The sequence below is a fragment of the Cupressus sempervirens genome, chromosome 11 (assembly GCF_028749045.1).
Source record: "Cupressus sempervirens isolate cs-2001-9-10 chromosome 11, ASM2874904v1, whole genome shotgun sequence".
In the NCBI taxonomy this organism is placed as follows: Eukaryota; Viridiplantae; Streptophyta; class Pinopsida; order Cupressales; family Cupressaceae; genus Cupressus; species Cupressus sempervirens.
The window spans coordinates 771,843,677-771,865,014 of record NC_143128.1 but is presented as its reverse complement, the minus strand read 5'-3'; the positions used below and the strand labels follow the sequence as shown (position 1 = coordinate 771,865,014).

Genomic DNA, 21,338 nt, shown 5'->3' with positions numbered 1-21,338 from the left:
TCATGGTCTTCAAGTTATACAGAAGGATAATGGCATTTTCAGCTATTAGATCAAGTACATTTAGGAGCTACTAAAGAAAATTAGAATGAAAGAATAAAAACTGGTGGCAACATCAATGGCTACTAGATGTAAGCTTAGAAAAGATGAGTGCTCTTTGGAAGTTGATTAGGAATTGTACAAATATATGATTGGTGGAGTATTATATTTGATTGCTTCAAGACCACATATTATGCATGTTGTTTGCCTTGTTACCAGGTATCAAGCTCGTCCAAGGCATATCTTTAGGTAGCAATTAAAAGGATATTTAGATGCTTGAAAGGCACTTCATATTTTGGGCTATGGTACAAAAAAGATGTTGTTTTTTATTGGAAGCTTTTATAGATGTTGATTGGGTAGGATGTATAGATGATTAGGAAAGTACAAGTGGTGGAGCTTCCTTTTTCGGAGAGAGGTTAGTCTTATGGATAAGCAAAAAACAAGATTTAGTCTCTTTATCCACGGCAGAAGAAAAATACATTGCAGCACCATCTTGTTGCGCACAAATTATTTGGATGTAGCAAAATTTGAAGGATATAAAGGTATTCTTTGATGAGGCAATTCCAATAATATGTGATAACACAAATGCCATCAATATCTCTAAGAATCCAGTAATGCATTCTAGACCAAAACATATTTCTATACTATATCATTAGTTGAGAGAGAAGGTTGTTGATAAGGGTGTGAATTTGGAGTATGTACCCACCAAGGAACAAATTGTAGACATTTTTTAACTAAAGCTCCAGGTAAGGACACTTTTGAGTGTCTTTGATAGAAATTGGGGATCATTACCCCTTCCTTCACAAATTGGATGCATAAATGGCATGCATCTTTCTAGGGGGGAGAACTCTTGGCCATGTTTTTTGTCTTGGATTGATACTATGGCTGCTCTTAGGGGGGAGCAATGCTGAGTTATAGGTTGGATTGCAGCAAAGATGTTTTCTCAAATAGGGGAGTATTCTAGCCTGCCCTTTGTCCTTAATGTCAAAGGGCAAGATGAAAAATTGGAAGGATTTGATAAGGTTGTTGGTGTTGCTATCAATGCCAAAGGTTGAACAGGGGGAGATCTACGACCCATCATTTGTCTCTTGGATTGATATTGATATTATTGCTCTTCTTAGGAAGAGCAATGCTAAGTTACAAGTTGGATTGCAGCAAAGATGTTTTCTCAAGTAGGGGGATTATCTTGCTCACCCTTTGGGCTTTATGTCAAAGAGCAAGAAGAAAATTGGGAAGGATTTGATAAGGTCATTGATTTTGCTATCAATTATAAAGGTCAAGATTGTTAGCATTATGGTTTGTCATTGATGTCAACCTTTTTTGGTGTTGAAATAATGTTTGTCTAAAGAGGATTACTTCTTGTTTTGATTGACGAAGAAGATTTGAAAGAAGGATTAAGAATATTCTTGAGGCGATGACATTGATTGAGGAAGAAGATTTGAAAAAGAGGATTGAGAAGGATACTAAGCTAAGTTACCGGTTTGAGTTCGGTTCCGAGTTCGAAGTTTGAGAACTGCTTTGCAAGTTTGTCAAAATTTTGTAAAGGGGTTTGGGATTGTTTGGGTCTGTTTGTACAAAAAACATGAAAAAATTATATATATACATATTTATGAAGCATGAGTTAAAATTAGAATGTAGCATAGTAACATAAACACATTTAAACAACAAAAACACCATAAATTTGTAATCATAGAGATCATCCCATTTAGTGCAACATCAAAGATTCAAAACATTAAAAATAAATCATAGCATCAAGTTCAAGTATTATTGTTTCATGTTTATTGTTCAACTAATGGAATAAAAATCTATTAATATTCTAAGTTCTTCAATCTTCATCGTCTTATTCTTTGGCATTAGTTGATTGAACAATAGAGCTAAGGCCCACGGGATCAACAACAACAACAATGGTATTGGCATCAAATTCTTCAATAAATGACAAAGACAATGACAATGAGAGGCCACAAAAAAGAACCAAGTTCGAACCCACTTCGAACCACATGCTTTTTGGGCCTTGCAAATGACAATAAAGTGTTTTTTTGCAAAATCATAACTTTGACCCAGTTGATCGAAATGTAAAAATTCCTATACCATTGTTTTCTAGAGGTCAAAGACATGTTATGTTTGAAATTTCAGCTTATGACAAATCTGTTTGCAATTTCTAACATGATAAGGCAGATCAGTTTTACAGATTGATTGGCACTATAGTTTTGAAACTGTGATAGATGAAGCCAAACTGATTTCATCTCTGTGTTCTATACTGAAAATACTTCAAGTGTGTTAATCTGCAAGTTTCATTGGGAGTGTCGAGCGACACAAGTCAAAGATATTATAGGCGGATCATGTTTCTAGTTTACATTGGATCTCCTCAGCCCGATGTGTGTGTAAGGAAAGTGTCATCACAGATTTTAACAGATAAAAATAAAAATGATGACTCTGAGAAGGGCTGCTCAAGCATCATTGTTGATGAAAGTAAATGACTGATCAAGCCTGTTAGAACCTTGCAAATCGAGGCTTGCATTTTGCGATGACCTCTGTTAGGCCATAATGGATTTTCTTAAAGGGGTTTCGTATGGAGAGTCATTGAACAATGATGAGGATGAATGATTTCTCTTATTCATCTGAAACGAATCCCCTTAGCTTGCATGGGCATCGAGGGATGGAGTCTCATCCACCTTGAGAAGTTATAGGAAACCAAAGGGATGGTGTGCCATTTTGTGGGTCAAAATGGATGTCGATGATAACAGGAGACACAACATTGATTCCTCAAGTGATTTTTTCATTCGATTCAATGCAGAATCTGATACACAATTTGGGGAAGTTATGACCTCTTATATTGGAGATGGGCGCTATATTGGGCAATACATGTAGAGATGCAGGAAGTTGTGCCCTTTGCTTTGTGAAAATCACATATTCAATGGAGCATTTTTCATATTATAGAGGCGTTGTTTGTAGGCAAATGCATTTGAGCATTTGTCCCACATTGCTTGTGGATGGATCAATGTTTTTATATAAAATCATTAAACAACTGTCTTAAAGACAGATGCCTTTTGAGAAGCAAGGCTTATGTGCAGGACCCACAACCAACTTTCCGGTGGTATAATGTATATTTTGAACAACTTGGTACAGAATGCAGATGTGATATGGCATGTAGATGGGCGAATAGACAATTGAAACGTGGCAGGGAAAACAATGTGCGCGACTTCGTGGGGAAAGCTGGCGGTCATGAGGTAGTGGTCCTGATGTTGTGCGCAGTTTGTGTAGCAGTTGAGCGCGACATCGCAGGGCTTCATGGGAGGTTAGTGAAAAACTGAGGTATTGGTTGTGATGTTGCACGCGCTTTATGTAGTAGTTGAGCATGACATAGTGGGGCTTCATGTGAGGTTAGTGAAAAATGGTTGCAATGCTACGCCCACAGTTGAGCGCAACTTCTCTAGGGTTCTTAGTAGTTTGTAGTTGGCGGTTGTGAGGTTGCGTTAAATGCTAGTGGTTAGTCACAACTTCTAGCGCTCAAAGCATAATTAGGCCAAAAACCTTCAAAGTTATGAGATTATGACAAGTGGTGTGTGGTCCCCGCTTGTAGTCCAGTGGTGGTGATGTGGCAACCCATATGGATGATAACTGTAGTGACTAGGACTCTACGACCCAATGGAAGTGCGCCACGTGTCACGTCAAGAGTTGACTAGTTTGACCATGCCATTATTTCCCAAGATTGAACGCACAACTAGGCATTTTTTTACAAAAGATTTAAAATGAAGTGGGCCCCACGCATTTTCAAAGTGAAGTTGCTCATATTATAAAGTTTCAACTTTATAACAAAATCAAATATTTTGTGAGCAAGCCATCACATTTTTTTTGTTGCTCGTCTTTGAGAGGAGAATTTCTAGTTTGAATCTTCGTCAAACCTATAATTATTATATATTGTTGGAAAGGGGAGAAGACAAACTATCTTTTTTTTGCAGTCCAAACATGTGTAGGTGTTAATGGTAAGAAGTTATGCTTGAGTTTTTTTAAACAGGGGTTTTGAAACTATTTTTCCTTCGTGGTTGTTTGTTGCTCTATCATGATAGTTAGAGGCATCATTTGGAAAAATCGTGATTTGGATATGGGCCAAATGTGGAGATGAAAGTTCCAACACCATAATTTTGTCATTGCATACATTTGGTGGGACTTTTAGTAGTGTTTTTGTCGGTAGATTTGGCTTTGTCAAAGGGGTTTTCGCATAATTTTAGAGAGATATTTGACAAGTTTGTTGTGCCAAATAATGAGATTTTGTTTGGTTCTCAATTGGGGAGCGATGAGAGAGGCTTTGCTTCATTAGATGATGAAGAATCAAGTGGACAAGTGGCAGTTAGAGATCAAATCCGACCCAACTTCATTCTTCTACTTATTCCCTTTCTTCCTCATTGTACAAGATTGGTTCCAACACTTGTAACAAGTTCTCATTGCTGTGTTTCCACCATTCTCAAATGGTTTGTAATGCTCTGCTAGGGAACCCAAAAGAAATTAACTTGAAGTTTCACTAAGTTTGTCAAACTTTTTTTTTTGAAAGACAATAAATAACAACAACAAATATAATATAGCGGAAGCAATAATAACAAGAGATAAAATAGCGGAAGCACTAACTCACATACATAACAACCATCATAAACAAATTATATCTTCTAAGGGTCCCATGACATTGAATCACATGTATAAGTTTATTAATATTAAATGTAACACATAACCAAAATCTACATCATGGAATAATCACAAGTACGATTCCAATTAAATAATATACATTTACAAAGGATGCCACTTGGCATAACTAGAATGCATGATCATCTGCTGTACAAGTCACAGGGTATGAACAACTTGAAGAATATACATCATCTCATAAGATCTCTAAAAAACAAATACAAACAAAAGAGTATAATCATCCAACAGAAATACAAGATCAAATAGAAAGGAACATCTACACAAGCACCTCCAACAATGACATCCAATTGTTGGATCTCAATGGTATAAGAAAAATGTACTACCACTTGACCTTGTGGAACCTTAATGGCTCACTCCCACCACGCTGAGGAGATAAAATCAAGTCCCATACGGATATCAAAATACAAGTTATAACCAACATCTAGGTCAAGGAAACACTTGAAATCAAACTATCTCAAAGGGTACCAAGACACAAGTATCAACAAATCCCAAAGGCAAGAAAGACACGTAGGAAATCTACTATGTAAGTGGGCAAGTGTCATCGCATGAGCCAACTCTAAGGTTACCCTGGCAACGTCTCTGGACTCCGGCCCCTTAGTGTCTCTATGCGGCACTAGTATCCTTTCATACAGACAAGGCATACTAATGAAACAAGGTTGGAACCAAGCATCCTCTCTACTCCCATCCTAGCCTATACTAGCACTCGAGGCATGGGTGACGAAAAACAATGGCTCTTATTAATTCATTTTAAAAATCCATTTAATGAAATGTTATCACTTATTAAAACAACCTACAATGGGTTACCCAAGCAGCCTCTTTAGGGCTCCGGCCTCGATTGCAACCCGCTTCCCAACATGACATACATATAACCTACCCTAAGCTCAATAAAAACAAAAATCTCATAAGATCATAAAATACACTAGTTTTAAACAAGCGATTGGAAAGCACTGAAATATCACTAATCAAAATCTTAGATTTCACTAATACAATCATCCTAACAATCCAAAAATAAGTACACATATACCAACCCATGACATCACCAAAAACCAATCACAATAATCACTTCAGTCCTAAACAAGTAATTGGAAAGCAATCCAAAGATAATTGATCGAAGACTCAAAGGTTATACCAGAAAAGTCATACCATTCACTTCAATTCTACACAAGAAATTGGAAAGCACAACAAAACACTTGATCAAACTCATCATAGAACACACATGACACATCACCGTGGTCGGGTATAACATCATCATAGAACAAAATCCCCAAGCCTCTAGTAAACATCCTGATTTGGTCAAAGTACTAAGTCAAACCCGAACCCAAAATCAGTAAACCAGACATCACATAAAGTACAAACAATGTAACTTTCATAACTCCTTAGGTTTTGAAAACACCAAAGTACAATTTTTACTTATAGGTTTTCAAGTTTTCATTTTCGTTTTCAGGTATTACAATGGATAGGGTTTCAGTTTCCATTTTGTTTTAAGTCACATGTTTGCTAACATTCTCGAGTCCACACAAGTCTCAACTCTCAACAAATCATTAAAAATCTTTGAAACATAAAACCCCAAATGTAAAACCACACACATCTCATTTGAGTCTTTTAAACATTTGTTTTCATAGTTCATTTGGTTTCCAAAACACAGAGGTTTGATATACAAAAATAGGGTTTCACTTTTCTTTTTCCAAATACCATAAATATTAAAGTTTTTGAATTCACAACTAATCCAAAAAATCCTTATAAATTAGGAATCAGTTTTAAATATGAAATTGAACCATCTAGAACAAAGTCCGGGTTTAATTAAAACAATCGATTTTCCCAGTTGGATTATAATTTTCAATATAACATATATATATTAAAAATAATTCCATTTATACAAATCTTTAATTAAACATTTATTAAAATCTAATACTAATTATCAAATTAATAATAATAATTATTAATCTCTAATAAATAATATACATTTATTAATTAGTAATAACATTAATTAAATACTTTAATAACAATAATAATTAATATTTAAAGTTTTAAACATTATAAAAAGCAACATATTAAAAAAGTTAATATATTAAAAAAAATTAATTAACAAACTTACCATACGTTTATAGCCCGCCGACTTTCAGCAATACTGCCTTGGCAGTGCCACTGCTGTAGTTGCCATGTAGACTGTACGCACGTTGCCGGGGAGAAAAAGGAGAGGAGGGAGGTGGGGGTTGGTGGCTGGCGTCTTTATTTCATTTTTTTATAAAAAACAAGACAACAGCCCCCGTGTTAAAACACATACCAATAAAAAAACATTAAAACCAACACTCCCCTGTTTAAAACGCATACCTTTGAAGGTCCTTTCTTTTTAATTGCAAATTGTTATATATATATATATATATATAAAATTATCACAGTATTTATTGTGGCAATTTTATATATTATATATATATATATTTTTAATAGTGTAACACGGGGACGCGTCTCCCCCCAAAACTGGGCTGTCTCGGAGATGGGGATGTCCTCGGGACGGGGGGACGGCATCTCGACATTTCGGGTAGTGCCACTTAGAGCGCCACCGCCGCTAGAGACAGCGAGACGTCTCCGAGACCTCTAGCCGTCTCGGAGACGAGGGAGACGTCTCCGAGACGGCGAGACGTCTCTGAGTGTAGGGGTGCGGAGGGACGCCAAGGAGTCTCCTTCATTGAGGGGGGACGCCAAGGAGTCTCCTTCATTGATTTGACATTTTGATTTGGACTCTTGGAGACTTGTAGTTTTTGTTTGCATTATATACTTATTTTGATATCATGATTCATGGCACATGATACTTATTGTAATCATTTTTATGTCATGACTCATATGATCAGTGATTACTATTAGATGGTAGAATCTAGATACTTATACTATTGATCTGAATGCTGATATATAGAGTCTAGACTAATATTTATTATTTGCTGATGTTCAATGTTCAATGTTCATTGTTTGTTTTTCATTTGATCATGAATCATGATGTTCCAATTGAAAACTTCAATGCAATGTTCAATGTTTAAGTTTTTTACATCTTTGTATCTTATATTGTATAATTGTACTACATCTTTTCATAACTAGCATTTTAAGTACCATATGTATAGTATATACACCCCTGCTCCTTCCGCCACCCCCCCATCTCCCCCGCCGTCCCCATATCGTCCCCCTTTGTCCCCAAATCAAGGCCCCTTTGTCCCCCCGTCTCGAAAACTTGTCCCCTCGTCCCCCTGTCTCCTCGTCTCCCAGGGCAGTGTAACTATGATTTTTAATCAAAATTTCACCATAGATCTAATATAGAAACCTAGGATAAACAACTGAGATAAATTAAAAATTTTGGGTTTTCTTTTCTAACACCATAACTCGATTTGTAACAATCCTTAATTAACAAACAAGGGTTTCAAAAAAGATGAAATTCATATGAAATTCATTCACAGACGTCTTCGAAAACAAAGAACAATAGATTTCACAAGCAAGGGTTTCAAAGTTTTCAATTCATTTATAGATGTCTTCGAAAACAAAGAACAATAGATTTCACAAGCAAGGGTTTCAAATTGAATATAATTTGAAACGATTTCAATCAGACACGAATAAGATAGATATTTTCGATGCAAGAACTACTGTGCAAAACTAACGAGATCCTACCTGGATTTGATGCTAAACAATGAACGCACAAAACACACAAGAATTTTCCTTCCCTTTCGAAAACCCTCTTCTCGAAAATCAACTCCTCCAAACCTGTGAGTGAGGAAATGAGCTCTGATTTCTTAATAAAGAGTTTTTCCCTAAATTAGGGCTTCGATTGTGCAATTGTGCGATGCTAAACAATGAACGCACAAAACACACAAGAATTTTCCTTCTCTTTCAAAAACCCTCTTCTCAGAAATTGGCTCCTCCAAACCTATGTGTGGAGAAATGAGCTCTGATTTCCTAATAAAGAGCTTTTCCCTAAATCAGGGCTTCGATTGTGCAATCACGCGAAACCCCTTTTCCTTATTATTTTATTATTTTAATTTCATGCACAAGCTTTATGCAATTTAATTAAAATAAACTTTATTAAATTAATGCTTTCTCTCTTATTAAATCACAAGATGTTTTAAATAATATATTTATTAATTCAACTAATAATATTATTTAGAGCTAATTATTTAAATAAAACTCCTAAATGATAATTATTAAATTAAATAAATATAAATACGCCAAAATTAGAACTTTAATAAAATCTTTTAAATTTAATTCTTTTATTTAATTAATTTCTCAATTAGTTAAATATAATTAAATATTGAATTTTCTTTATAAAATTTTCATTAAATTAAATCAATAAATTATCTTTAAATTTGATTTAATTACAATTGGAAATCACACCAGAGCCAAAAGACTAAATACGACAACTCAACTGAAGACAAAGAACAAAATCAAACTCTAGGGTCAGAATCGCGAATTCACGTCACTTGACGAATTCAGACGGGTAAACAACTTAGATACTCGTCCTACTTTCTAGGACAATTGGCTTAGGTTAGGATTTGGACTCAAGAATAAATTCCCCACTTATACCATTTAGATACTACGATAGGGTATGCTCATTCTGGCAATTCAGGGAAGTCAATACCCGATATTTGTAATTTGCATAAAATCGACACATGGACATACTCGTATAGTCTAAACTAAATAGGCAATGGCGGGAAGTGGTGCATCGTGTAGATCCTGACTAGCAGGTGACTACAACTCCCTCCCTCAACCACATTAGAAACATCAAACATAAAAAAAACATACACATACACCATACACATGCAAGTATGGGGTAAGTAACCATAGAACTGCTTATAAATAATTCATCTAACTAGTCATTATGAGATAATAGAAATTACTAAATGAATATACATATATCATCGTCGAAGTAATCTTGAACACATGAAATAACTAACTCATCACATAAATCAACTGAGTATGAAATAACATTTAATCAAATCTAGTAATCAAGTACCAATAATCATTAAAAAAAAATCATAGAATAGGCCTAAAAGAATCTGGCAAAACAAATCTGAAAGGTCAACTAGGGGTAGCCATTACATGGTTTATGAGATGTTTGAGTTCAGATATCTCTTGTTTATTTGCTTTGCAAGTGAAGAGTTGTTCTCATATTGGCTATTCTGATTTTTGTGTTGGTTTTTGGTCATCTCAGGTTTTGTGATGATTTGATTCATGTTGGTTGGGCCCAAATATAGGTTAAGGGGAGGGATAAGAGTGTTATGGTGCTTTGTCTATGGCATGTTGTGCTTCCGAATGTGTGTCATGCATTAGAGAATGGTTTTGGACCGTTTAATAACTTGTTTTTAATGCATTTACACACGTTACCTTTGGGTTTGGCATTGGATGTAGTTGTGATGCTTATGGATTATTAATATTGTTTGGAAAATATCTTTTGAGATGTATTTGGGGCCTCTCTGCTTCTTGGAGTGGACCACTTCGTGGATTTTTTCTCGAGGTGTCTGAATTTGTACCATTAATGCCTATTTTCTGTGGCTGACCTTGTTGGTGTGTCAGTTGAAAAGTTCACTATAAATTTTGATGGTAATGGATGAGAGTGGTAAGAGAGAGTGTTCGTGGAAAGATTTGCCCATTATTGATGTAAGTCTTGTTCTACTATGACATATAAAATTGAATACTCAATGTTTCAAAGTGAAACACCAAATACTCAACTTCCTCTTGAATGAGGATGCTCATATGCTAAACAATGTGTCTGGATTGTATGATCAAATGAGACAACCTCAAGCTTCCTTCTTAGTCATGGACTTTACTTAGTTTTATGATGTGATATGCTGATTATCACAAAGGGACTTACACTGTCCATTTAATGGATATCAACTCTTCAACTTCAAATCACTTCGAATTGAACAAACTACAAAAGAAAGGGTTTAGGAATTCTATCCAACTCTAAGAGTGCAAGACAATGTTGATGATGGGGTGAGCCTCTAACCAATCCTTGCTTTTCCGCGTCAACCAAGCATAGGAGGGTGCTATTGTATTCGAATGTGAGAATGATTTTCACATTGTTAACATTCAACCAAATACCCTATGAAGGTGCAATCTAAATGAACATCTCCAATAAAAGTTAGACACTTGCAATTGAGGCTCAGACTAACCTTGCATTACTACTTACAATCAGCAAGCACCAAAAGGTATGGACATTAGCTTCACTGCTAATCACCATTCAACAATATCTTCCATCCATCCACTTCTACTTGTCATAAAATGAAATCGTAGTTGTAGTGAGACATGCGAAGAACCACACAATACTCAAAAATGATCATGTATATTCACCATGCAATCAAAACAATGAATCGAGATAAATTTTGGTAGTACTTTGACAATTAGGTATAACCACTAGAGAAGATGCACCAATGAAATAATTACATTATTTTGTGGGCTGATGAGAAGAGAGGTTAGGTAGAAGTTTGTAGAAGAAGAAAACAGACAAAGCCACCATTTAATGAACTAATAGAATGATGCCACTTGCATTTACACCAAGTCATCTCTAAGAATATTCTTCTCTTTATTCCCTTTCTCTCTCAGCAGATTCAATGAATCTAGATATGATATGGTGTAGCTCCACTTCGACACTTGGTACACTCTCTTTGGTTGTTGATATGGCTGCCACCTCAGCATGCTCATCCTTTAAACTTGATAAATACCCCCTTTTGATGATGAGAAATATTTGTTAAGCTGTCAATTGTGATGGCTCATATTCTTCAATTGCCTTGCCTTTAATATACTTCGTCCTTGGCTTTCTAGTTCTTCCATCGATCTTGTTGAGTCTTTATTTGGATGACTTAGACCTCTTTATTTCTTGATTCCATTCCATGCAATCAAATCCCTTTCTAAATCTAGAAATGACATTCCCATCCTTTGGAGTTCTTATTTCAGATCTGGGGACAATGTTTCATATTTGGGGTTTGTTCAAATCGAGGAAGAAATTGTCTTGATTTGTATTTAATCTTGTGTCTTCACTTATGATTTTGAGTTGTCCTTTAACTTGACCAACTCTAATGTGAATATGCTTCTTGAATGCCGGAAATTAGAGTCTAATACGAATTTTGTACTGATATCTTGACTTGATCTTCTTCATCCTTCATCCTTGAACTCCTTGTAGTGCAATTCAGATCTGGTACATCACTTCCTGCAGTCCTTGAATATGTCCATCTTGTATTTCACCCTGTAAAATAAGAAAGAGGCTTTCATAAGAAAGCCAACGCAACCTTCCTGAAAGTTCTACCACTGCTAGATTGTGACACTGCTATCACCACCCGCTTCACCACAAATGCATTAATTAAAAAAGGCTTGAGATCGATTAAATGAGTCCCCACATATACCAAAGAATCTAGTTATCATTAGAACACGCTCCTCAAAGCATATTATGTATAAATGTTAGTATATGGGCCATCTTCTTGCACAAATGAGATGTTTCAAAAATCATCCGCAATCTTCACCATTATCTCCCATATTTAATGTTACTCCCAAATTTGATAGGGTGTCCACCACCCTATTACCCTTCCTCCTCACATGGGAGATTTTTAAAATCTTCAAAGTCACAAAAGAAAATTTCAATAATTTTTATTACTAAATGGGGTTGCAAGTAGAGTGGGTTTAACCATGGAGGAACCTCCCTAGTTAAATGCTCTTGAGCTGGAGTAGTACTGGGATGCGTGACCTTCCAGGAAGTCTTGGTGCTTCACCTCTGTGAGCATCACCTAGATCCAATTAGTACTAAGTGTTCCATTTATTCTCATGAGAGATGGATTCGTGTGAATCACTACTCATGAAATGCAAGTCAATGAGTTTGACTAAAAAACTGCACAGTTAAATCTTGATAGCAATATCACATTTTGACTTGCTGTGGAAAAAAATCTCTTACATATCAATTGATGGGCTTAAGGGCCTTTCTAAAGAATGGTTCATAAGGCACAATACTCGGTGAAGGTTTTGCAAATGGGGTTGCAAGCAGAGTGGGTTTTGTTAAAGTTGTGGCTTTAGTTGGATAAATTCTTTGATATACGTTGTTGTTATTGGTAAATCATTATTTTCTATATATATGCGTATTCATGTAATAATAATATGTTTTATAGTATATAATACACACACACACACACATGCATATATATTATACTAATTATTATTATGAAATATATGTATTAATTAATGATGATATGTATATGAGATCCAAATTTGCATTTGGAACATATCAATCACAATGGTCATATTATTACATTTGCAGAAAAGATCCATGTTACTTAACATGGTATCAGAGCAGGGCACAAACGATAAAAGAGAAATTGAGAAATATACTTATGCTTGCATTATTTATGAATATTGTTTCTGATGACATATAGCATTTCTGGATTAGTTGATTTGTCCCTTGTCGGTGGAAGAAACTCCCAAGATGTAAGACGCTTCAGTACTACCCAAAGCCACCGAGAATAATCATCTCTTAATCGATTGATCATTGGTGGCCAATCACAATAGAGAGTAATTGATATATGCAGTCATACTTAGATCTATCAACTACATAAAGGGAATGGCTCCAAGGGAGAGACGTTTCTCTTAAACTCATTATCCACTCGAGGGAAACTATTGCCACCTTCGCAAGTCGACCAATAGCATATATGAAGATGATGCTAAGATGGGACCACCGAACAAAAAGAGGAGGATGAATTAATAAAATTGACAACTAATATGCCACATCAGAGAGACCCTCCACTAGATTAAGGTAAGAAGCATCGATAAGGCAATAAGGGCCGAATCAATTAATGAGAGTAAATAAAGGGTATTAGGGAAGAATAAAATCTGCCCCAAACAATAAAAAAACAAAGGTATGATTATGTATTCTCTTCAAAAAATACACCTCATGCATAGTTAAAATGTTGCAAGGAATAAATGAAGGGAACCCATGCCAAATGTGCCACGTCAACCTAATAAGAGTGATTAGAAGTTTCCAAGGCTCAAGAAAGATTGGTTTCTCGTAAATGCCAAATGTCTTGCGGTGATAAATAAAGAAAGAAGGCGTCCACGTCAGCTAACAATGAAAAGAAATCATGTCATTTGATCAAAGAGAAGGTATATTAATACCATAATCTCAATCACATCAAAGAACACATATAAAGTTTGAAATCTGATGAGAATTAGAGTACGCCCCACATCATCAAATTGAATGCAGAGAAAGTGTTTTGATAACCCGCTTATCACTCAAGCCAAGATTTAGACAAGGATGGGTTATATTAGAGCATCGAGCCCGATAAGAGGAATCACATTGAGAAGTTTTGAGTTTAAACATTGGCATTGCAGATGGATCAAATTAGAAATTCTGAACATGAATTGGAGATAGGCCATTTACCCCCACATGGCACTCATATTGGAGAAAGATGAATAAGATCTATGTGTTAATGATCTCATCCAACTACTAAGCGGGTTTTGCCATTGAGTGTGATCAGACTTATCATCTTCGACTAAAATTTCTTTGGTAGGTCTTTATAGCTTGCCTTTATAGTTTGATGACTTGCAGCGCTATATTGCATTCGAGCTTTGTGAATTGGTTTCATTACATCATCATGAATCCTGAATAGTCCAGCGCATATAAAGAAAAGAACCCAAAGAAAAAAATGCCACATGGACTGCCAATGGACTGCATACTTGGACATGTCATACTAAGGTACAAAAAGTTATAACTAAGGGAAGTATGTAATGGTGTAATACAAATTTTTTTTCTTCATTGTTTAAGTTCTTTGCATTTTTAATATGTAATAAGGGGAGATATAATAACCTTGGAAATAGTATATCAAAGAACATAAGATAAGTTTTAGTGATAATGAATATTGTATAAAGATTTATTTATATGTTCAATATGATATGGTTATACTTGATAATAAGGTGAAGAAATAATATACTGAAAGCATAGATTAAATATACATATATTCACATATATTTAAATTAGATGTTTATTTGATCTATATTAATTGGAAATTATATAAAGATTAAATGTTATATAATTAGAGCATTATGAATTTTCATTTTATATATGAGAAAATTATTTTCTCACAATTGTAGATTATTGAATATGAATCTATATCAATATAATTGAGAATTATAATGTGAATCATGAGAAATATATTTATGGTACTATTAGTAATCGACATGAGTTAAAACTACTAATATTCCTATTTTATAAGTATTGTTTGCCTTGATCTTCTTTCCTCGAAAATATTATTGCAAGAAGAGGAAAATTGAGATTCAGAGGGAGCCTGACATTTCATTTGAGACAACTTGAAAGAGGAGTAGATAGAGAATATGATTCAGTCAATCTTGGTCCTATTGATTCGAAGGGAGTAAACCATGTTGTGATGGATTCACCAATGATATAAATTTGGAATAAATAGATTGTAAGATATGTGTAATATAGGTTTAATCAAAAGATCAAACAAATACCTTTGCATGAACAAAGGAAAATTGAGTTGTTGTGAGACGTCAATGAAGCTTTTAAGAATTCATTTGAACCATCTACGAGTCTCTCTTTGATGAATGAAACTCAACATATGAGCTATAGATTCATTCATGTGGCACAATCATACTAAATCAAGATATTGGTATATTGTGGACAAGTTTGAGAAAATGGAAGGACATGTTCGATTCTACTGTTAAGCGAAAATGAATGTTTGGGCCTTCAATAATTGAAAAGAGCAAGTTGGAACTTAGAAAGGAGTTGCCATATATGATACAAAATTGTTCAACAATATAAGAATTAGTGGAAATTTTACATTGTGGGGAGAATAATAGTCAATGTTCCATTCCCACTTGAACCTTATTTAGAGAGGAGATGATCCATTCTCAAATAATCTAAGAAGACAATTTCTGAATCTTCATGTGCAGATAAGTGTTATTATCTTTTACATTTACCTACTCTTTGTAGCCTCTCTCTTATTTGTAATTCCATATATACTATAAGGGTTATTTGCCTTGATTTTTTCTTTTATGGTTGAGGATATTTTTATAGGAAAAAAAGGTTGGTACTTTACATAATGCTACCTAATATTGTGCAGACAATCTAATAATAGTAGCTCCAAAGAACCTCATGATCAAGATTGTTAAAATGAGGCTCTTGAAGCAAACATATTTGAAGATCGAGATTATGAGATTCTTCTACATTAAGAGGGAGTATGACACTTCTTCTAAAGCAACGAAGGAGCTTAGAAGATTGATACTCATAGGGAGTCTAAAAATACATGTATGTGACTGCATGATTTTGATGGGCCTACCCCTATATACATCATGACGAAATATTGACTTATCACTGAAGGTTGAAAGATTAATATCAAATTTAGAGAGAGTCAGAGAGGCATCCTTGGGTGAAGAGTCTCAAAGGGAGTAGATATAGGACCTGACTTCCCAGGATCATTGTTCAGAGGGAGAAATTTTGAGATGCAATACTTTGTGGATGAGTCCACCCTCTGACTTGGTTCATGGTGGATATCATGTGAGTTACTACATGATGTTGTTGTGATTATGTCATGAAAGGTGACGATCGTTCATTGATTTTTATATTTAGAGGGGAGCTATTGAAAGATGACGATCTTATCAATAGCTGGACCTATTATCATAGCGGACTAAATTAAGTTGCTGACTTGGAGTGCTAGAAGTTATGATAACGAACATAAGGTAACTATTGTAAGGCGACAATCTTATCAATAGTCCTAACACCAGAAATGTATTGGAGCAAGTGTTATCTTGGTTCTTCGGGCCCAGATTTTGCCGGTCACCTTGATAATGAACTCTTCATGGTTCTTCGGGCCGGATTTTGCCAGACACCATGAAAATCAATTTGTTATGGTTCTTCGGGCCAGATCTTGCCGGACACCATAACTTAAATCTATCATAGACCACACTTAAGGTGGTATACAAATCTTGTATTATAATTGCTGAAACTCTCTCCTTGCTAAAGAGTGAGTGTTGAGAAATTTAGCCTCATAGTGAATTGAAGCAAATTCCATATGTAATATGTGTTAATATATATATTTGTGTTGATGGATTTATGTTGATATCCTTATATATGTCATTCTTGGAATTTCATACTGAGACGATGTCTCTTCATATACTCGAGACTCTGAGAGCACAAGGTGTTCTATGAATCCTCCCTAGCTAAGAGGGAGTGTTGAAGTTGTAGCTTCAGTCGGATAAATTCGAACTGAGATACATTGTTGTTATTGGTAAATCATCATTTTCTATATATATGCATATTCATGTAATAATAATATATATTATTATATATATTATAGTATATAACATACATATTATAGTATATAATATATATATTATATATTATATATATATTAATATGTATATATACATATATTATACTAATTATATTATGACATATATGTATTAATCAATGATGATTAAACCTCATCTCCTCTCATATTTATATGAGATCCAAATTTGTATTTGGAACATATCAATCACAATGGTCATATTATTACATTTGCAGAAAAGATCCATGTTACTTAACAAGTTTAACCATGGAAGAAATTCCGTAGTTAAGCGTGCTTGAGCTGGAGTAATACTCAGATGGGTGACCTCTTGGGAAGTCTCGGTGTTTCACGTCTGTGAGCATTATCTAGAACCAATGAGTGCTAAGTGTTCCATTTATTCTCATGAGAGATGGATTTGTGTGAATCACTACTCATGAAACATGAGTCAACGAGTTTGACTCAAACTACACAGTTAAATACTGATAGCAATATCAGAATTTGAGTCGCTGTGGAAAAGTATCTCCTACTTATCAATTTTTGTTACTTTAAATCTTCAATGCTAGTGTTTGACCTTTTATTATTAATTAACAAATAATTGCCTTCGAGACGAAGCTTGATAACTAATTTTTTTTTTTCTGCCATCTGAACAGCCATGGGAGCTGTTTGAGCTTTGGTCTCATTGTTTTTCAATATTCCCTACCTCTTGGCATCAATTGCTACAATGCAACCACGTGAGTCCCAAGCAACATACTCTGACCTAGATGGACCCGGATTGCCCTTAGATGCACCATTGAAATTGGTTTTGGACCATCCATCTTCTGGCGGTCTGCATGCCATAGGGATTGAATTCAGAACAATTGGATTAGCCTAGTGAGGCCTACTAACAGTCCGACTGTATCCATAATGCCTATTCCATTTCCAACACAGCAAATTAGGTTTTTCTGAAGTTATACACCGGTGCTTATGACCGCTCGAAATCATAGTTCTTTATTGGCATGTTAACACACATACACTCGTATAAATACAAAACAAGCTAGATTGTTCTCTGTTGGTCCTGTGGACTTTTAAAGCTGTGAATTATAAATATTCTTTTTAATCAGTGTTTGTGTTTCTGGCATTGTCAGTTCTCTAAATCGTGAGCTCTACTTTTTTAAATAACTAGTAAAAGATTTAGAGTTTATGCATTTCCATTGCTTATGTGGTTCATTATATGCCTAATTGTTTCATTTGCTTACTTCTACAGTTTGCCTCATCGCAATGAAGCATTTTGGAAGGAAATTGATGCTTTGAAGAAGAAAGCAATGGCCAGACAAGATCTAAAGTTAGAAGAGGTTGGAGTGGCAGCCTTGTTCAGCTTAGAATGCTATGCATTGTTCTGTGTGGGAGAAATTATTGGTAGAGGTACATTGACTGGATATTATCCTTGAGTAATTTACTCCACAAATGAGTAACCTCTAGATTTTAGAATAACTCAAGTCAATTTTGAGCCATTTTACTTTTTGTTTTGCCAGCACCTCAGAATATGTTATTAAAAAACCCATATTCTAGGAGGTGCTAAATATGTTAAATTTTTGATTTGTTTGATTTGTGCTGTTGTTTTTTAAGACATAAATTTTTCGGTGAATGCTGGCAGTTCATGTCTTGTAATTTCAATGGCACAAAATATGAGTACACTTGTGATAGTTTTGGTATCTGCCTATGTTTTTTAAGATGTTGATTTTTGGTGGAAGCCAGAAGCTCAAAGTATTGTTACTAAACAATTCATTTTTTTTGAAATAAAATTTTATTGCGCATGGGAACGAGCCTTCTGTTGGTTTTTTTGTAACTTGATGTTTAAACAGGCTCTGGCTTGGCTTCATTATAGAAGGCCAGAGAATTGTATGGTATACATGTTCGCTATAATTTCGAAATGCATGTTAGTGTTTTCAAAGAATAATCAGATGCTGTCTTGGTTAATTGGTCATGGCACATCACCAAGAAATTTGAACAGCAGTATCTGCAAGTGAAATTAACATTATTGATATTTGGTGGCAGGATTGTTTATGATTAAATTCTAGATTCGGTTAATTAATGTTTAAATTGCAAGCATCTACAGACATTTTTTCTGAGATAGATTCAGCAGAGTCCCTCTTCTTTTCTTTTTTAATTATAATATCAAGGGTCTATTAAAGGGATTCATCCAATATACTAGAAAGCAACAAAACCCAAACAAACACAAACATGCATGACAGGTACTAGAAAGAACCATAAACAGCAAAAGACTGTTGAAAATGTTAAGAGCATAAAGAAGAGTAGAACTTGAATCATGTTATTGCTGGACATAAGTGCAATGTTTTATTTATTTGATTTCATCACCATTCACTCAATTCAATCAAGATGATATTACAGAACCTATATTGTGTTATAAAGCCATTCTTGTGAACAAATACTCAACTGCCAAACCAGTCACTTACAGAAAGTCCCCAAAACTAAAGTTTGCTGTATTTGTTATATACTAACTACTATAATCTAACCTACAATTTTTTTGTATAAATGTAATTTAATCTTCTAACATCACCTCACTATAAAATTTGGGCAAAGTATGGAACATTGCATGAGCTCAATATGCCAGCCGTATTGGAAATTGATGGAGTGTTTTTCCCAAATCTTCCACTCACCTAGCACACATCACAATTATTCCATTAATGGATTTCTCGACTGTTGAATTCTGCAAATCTTTTGTGCTATATGTTAAGGTTGTAGCTTCAGTCGGATTGAATTGAAATGAAGACAAATCTTTTAGGGCCCGTTTGGTGAGCGGAATAGGAATACGTATTCTAGAATACGTATTCCAAAAATTGTGAATTCCTTGTTTGGATGCACCAAAACGAGATTGGAATATGAAGCAAAAATGGAATACGTATTCCATTTTTGGCCCAAAAATGGAATACGTATTCCATTTTTGGCCCAAAAATGGAGTTTTGCAATTCCACCAAAATAGGTGGTATTGGAATACGTATTCCTATTCCATTTTATTTTATTTTAGAAAACATAAATTTTCGGTCTGCGGATTCCCATCAAATACTCGCTGAACCAAACGGAGAACAGGAATACGTTATATTCCAGAATACGTATTCCTATTCTGCTCACACGGACCCTTATGGTTATTGGTAAATGTGTGTGTGTGTGTGTGTGTGTTTGTGTTATTGTAATATATTATTTAATGATGGTTAACTATAGAGACATGCATTTATAATCCTCATATTTATAAGTCAATTCAGATCTGCATTTGGAACACATCAATACAATGACAATGTTATTACATTTGCAGAATTGGTCCTTGTTGCTCAACATGGTATCAGAGCCAACTACAAATGTAACAAAGATAAAATGAACCCATAGCGGAAGACATGCGATCAAATATAAACCATTCCAATGTTTGAACATCATATACCTAGCTACAACGTTCTAAATCTCATTGAATAGAAGAGAAGCGATTGGATGTTTATAAGTAGTGATAGGTAAAGAGGGCGTCACAATGGGCAATCTGAGTCCAGAGGAATGAACTAAAATGCAAATCATAGCCATAAGAAGAAGTTTTGGCACCATCTAAGAATGCATGAATACAAATCGAGTAAGTATACCGGAACAATCACTTTTAATTGGTGTATATGATATCTCAAGGCATTTGTAAATTAGAAACTGCAACAGAGAATTATAATACTGGCAGCATGGTTAATGTGAGTCGTAGGAATAATGCGAGTTACTGGGTTATCACTGTATTGGATCTATTCTGCGTATCCCATAAAATTGGAGAAGCCCAATATAATGTAAATAGCTAATTTATTGATAAGATCCTGGAGATTAGAAATAAAAATGTCCAAGGAATTTGTGCATCAATTTGAATTCTCTGACAACAATACATTATTCATATGTGAAAGATGGGCCTGATTTGAAATCCATTTCTAAACGTCCTAGGCGTGAAGTTATATTGGGGGTCATTAAACTTGCGAAACGTAGTGAATTCCCTTGCATTTCAACAAGGAGTATTTGGCAAAACAATAATACTTCACATCACAAAAAAAAGGTCGCATCCGATTTGCTCGACACACCTATCAGCCATTACCTAAATCTATGATAGTGCAAAGGAAGGTCAACGAGTGCCGCCAAAGGTCAAATCCGATCAACATTGTTGTTGTCGAACCTAATTGACATAGCGATCCACAGTGATCAATAATAGTATGTATGAGATGTAAGATTATTGATGGAGCAATAAAACTGGTCAAATGGGAATAATATATGATGGGTCTTGTTTCCGTCTGCAGACTA

The 21,338-nt window shown here is 34.9% G+C and overlaps 1 protein-coding gene across 1 annotated transcript in view; it reads left to right on the top strand.

The window, feature by feature from the left end:
• Positions 1-18,823, top strand: part of LOC149531889 (uncharacterized) — a 31,112-nt gene extending 12,289 nt beyond the window's left edge. Inside the window, exon 3 of the mRNA XM_089810582.1 lies at positions 18,274-18,823. Within this exon, the coding sequence (XP_089666708.1) occupies positions 18,274-18,457 (184 nt within the window). The 3' untranslated portion in view covers positions 18,458-18,823. The remainder of the gene's footprint in view (positions 1-18,273) is intronic.
• Positions 18,824-21,338: the final 2,515 nt, after the last annotated feature.